The sequence below is a fragment of the Morus notabilis genome, unplaced genomic scaffold (assembly GCF_000414095.1).
Source record: "Morus notabilis unplaced genomic scaffold, ASM41409v2 Scaffold384, whole genome shotgun sequence".
Taxonomy (NCBI): Eukaryota; Viridiplantae; Streptophyta; class Magnoliopsida; order Rosales; family Moraceae; genus Morus; species Morus notabilis.
In genome coordinates this window covers 54,102-57,497 of record NW_010387635.1, presented here as the reverse complement: position 1 = coordinate 57,497, position 3,396 = coordinate 54,102, and the positions used below count along the sequence as shown (strand labels likewise).

The following is a 3,396-nucleotide window of genomic DNA, read 5'->3' as shown; positions in this document are numbered from 1 at the left end:
GGACGTGATCATCCTAAAAAACAAAATAAAAGAGAGGAAAAAAAAAAAGAAAAGAAAAAAAAATAGAGAGAGGAAAAAAAGGAAGTGTTAGGGCAAATCACTACGTGGAGCCAAATACATTCCCCCAATTGGATACAAATGAAGAGACATAACTTTTAAGGCTTTAAACTTCCATTTCTGGGGATTCTCCAGATGAAGGGTCGGCCTTTTTCATTCTTAGGGATACAATGAATCCTCAAAAAGAAAACAAATGAAATGAATAATATATATTTTAACCATTCATGTAATGTATATTTTTTTAATAAATTAATTTCATCAGGCTCACTATATATACAATCCTTAGCCAAGGACAAAACCCTACTTGCTTGAACCCTCTTAAATTCTTGTAATATATCTGAAAATAAATGACATATTTTTCTTTAAAAAATGACCAATAACAAGGATGAATCAGACAAGAAATTCGAGGCCGAAAAGAAGCCAACTACTCAACAGGACGAAGGCGATGTCGGGAACCCTAATGCTGTTGTTGCAATGTCTGCTCCGCTTCTTGCTAGGGCGAACCCTAGGCAAGAAGTCGGAGAACAACAGTGTAGGGTTCAGCCTTTTTCCAGTGATCAGGACCAAGTTGGAGGCTCGCAAAACCCTATGCCGCCTCCTCCACCCCATTTTAGGGCTATTCAAGCCCCTGGTGGTGACGGGGCCAAGGGGAGCATTGGTGTCTCTCCTGCCGTGACTTTTATGGATGGAGGAAGTAGTGGAGGAGGAGGAGTTCTAGTTGGGGGAGGTGCCGCGGCTGCTCCTAGTGTGAGGCCCATTTCTGACAACCGAAGTAGTACTAGTGGGATACCACTGAAACGGAAGTCCGATGTCGTGGCACCTCCAGGGGTTCGCCCGATTTGTAGCGTGTGCCGTAGGGACTTTTACTCCTGGAAGGCCCTCTTCGGCCACATGCGCTCTCATCCTGAGCGCCAGTGGCGCGGGTGCTTTCCCCCGCCCGTCGAGCAACCGCAACAAGAACAAGCACTGTCGGCTCCACTTCCAGGTGTCATACTATAGAAAATACATACAGATGCTGTTGCATTTTGATAGTAATATGGATCTCTTTTTGGTGTTTTGTATTAGTACTAACACAAACAAGGATTGTATGTTTATTTGTTAATTAGCGGCATATGCTGAGGCTGGTGGGGCACAAGGAGGGACCACAAGAGGACTAAACATTGATCTAAATGAACCACACGGCCCCACTGTGGACGATGGTGCCGCCCATACGCCGCCTCTGGAGAACAAGAAGGATGGAAGACCTGCTGATTTCGACATTAACAAGATACCGCCGTCGGACGACGAGGATATTGCTTAGAAGTTTCATGAAGTAAATTTTTGTACTATTGCTACCATGCGCATTTGCGATGCGCAACACAAAGAGTTTTTATACGTAGTACACTAATTTATCTTAGTCATTTTAATTTCTAGATAGTTTTATTTCATGTTTCGTACTTTTATTTGGTTTAAATGTTGTTTTGATGGGATATTTATCAGTAATTTCATGTTTGTTTTGAATAATCTTTTTCATTCTTTTATGGATGATACTTTTGTTAGTCAATGAATATTTCAGTTTTTTTGAATATTTCGATTCTTATAGCATTCGTTATGCTTCTTAGATCTACATCCTTTCTGCATGTTTTTATATATTATCTGATGGGTTTTCTTTTTATTTGAGAAATATATTATGTGATGGTTGAGATCTATTGATAGATCTATTGCAATATATATGTTGCAATATATTATCTGATGGGTTTTCAATGATGTGTTATTCTGAGTATTTTTCATTTCAAAAATAAATAACTGCATTTTTTTTTTGTAAAACATAAAGTTTTTTTTTATTATTATTATTAACAAAGACAAGACAAAATTTGTCTCCGAAGATGGTTGAATTCTAGGGTTTTGTCTGGATTGGTACTATTCTGAATCTTGATTATGTTAGTTGATTATCTTGATTGGTACTTTTTCCAACAATCTACGAATATTTGTTCTATCCCCGTTTATTCCTTCACCTATCTATCACTGATAAAATTTTTATGTGCTTTTTGCAAAAAGTTGAGATCTTGTTGATCATCGCCACTTGCAATCTCTCTCTGAGATCTTGTTGATCATCGCCACTTGCAATCTCTCTCTCTCTCTCTCTCTCTCTCTCTCTCTCTCTCTTCGAAAGAGCTAGAAATCTTGCAGCTTCAGTTAATTTGTACACTTTTTCTTTTGTACAAAATTGCTTTTTTACTGATATAAATTTGAATTGGCACTCTCCTATAAAATCGATAAAAAATTCTTCTACTTTCACTGGCATTTAACATTGTGATCGTTTTCTTGATCAAGATTAGGTAACGTAAGTTGTTTGAAACGTTAAGCAGTACTTTTTTTTTTTAATAATTTCGCTCGCTATGTATACATATATCTTCATAATTCTGTCCAGTTTAACTCATATCTGCACAATATGTGAATGATTGAGGGCTTGTTCATATAGCAATTATATGTATGTAAAATATTTTATCTTTTGATAAAATAAACTAGGATGTTTATGTGGTATACACACACATTTTGGTTGGAATTATCTCCCCCATTTGTTTTTCGTCCTCCCTTTTTGCTTCTGCTTACTTTTCTTTTCTTATTTGTCTTTTTTGTTTTTTCCCTGCATATATTATATGTTTTTTAAATCTAATTCATTAATTTTCTCTTCAAAAGAAGTTTGTATACCATTGATATATATATATATATTGTAAAAATATATAGTACCAATTCATCTTAATCTGTTGTCTATTTAATTTTATTATATCTCAGTACGTACTTTCATTTGGTTTAAATGTTGTAATATTGAGTGATTATCTGTTTTTTGTTTGTTTTGATTAATGTTTGTCATTCTGGTTTAGTGGTACTTTTGTTGGTCATGGTTATATCTGTTTTTGAATATTTCGATCCTCATAGCTAGCCTTCATTATGTTTCTCTGATCTATATATCCTTTCTGCATATTTTTATACATTATAATCTGATGTAGGTTGATATATATAGATCATTTGCAAATATGTACACACATATGTGTGTGTATTTAGAATAGTCTATCTATTAAATTATGTCTTATATGTTTTACATTTCAAAATAAGTTCTGTACTTAATTGTTTTTTCTTTGTAAAATATATACTTTTATTAACAAAGACAAATCAGAATATTGGTCTCCGAAAGCTATGGTTGGACTTGGATTCTAGGGCTTTGTCTTCACTTGGTATTGCTGTTAGTTTCATTTATTTTCATTTGTATGTATTGTTTGCTCTCGTACGTTTTCTTGATCAAGATTATGTAAGTTGTTTGAAATAGTTAAAGTGGCACTTTTGTTGTAATATATATAT

At 34.7% G+C, this 3,396-nt stretch overlaps 1 protein-coding gene across 1 annotated transcript; it reads left to right on the top strand.

The window, feature by feature from the left end:
• Positions 1–426: 426 nt before the first annotated feature.
• On the top strand, positions 427–1,357 carry LOC21409221. Its single transcript, XM_010114943.1, has 2 exons — positions 427–1,042; positions 1,164–1,357. Exons 1-2 carry the CDS (start codon positions 427–429, stop codon positions 1,355–1,357), a joined length of 810 nt encoding a protein of 269 aa, XP_010113245.1.
• Positions 1,358–3,396: the final 2,039 nt, after the last annotated feature.

Coding starts and splice junctions, on each gene's coding strand:
- LOC21409221 (XM_010114943.1), top strand. CDS start 427: ATGACCAATAACAAGGATGAATCAGACAAGAAATTCGAGGCCGAAAAG. Junction 1,043..1,163: donor ACTGTCGGCTCCACTTCCAG/GTGTCATACTAT, acceptor TTTGTTAATTAG/CGGCATATGCTGAGGCTGGT.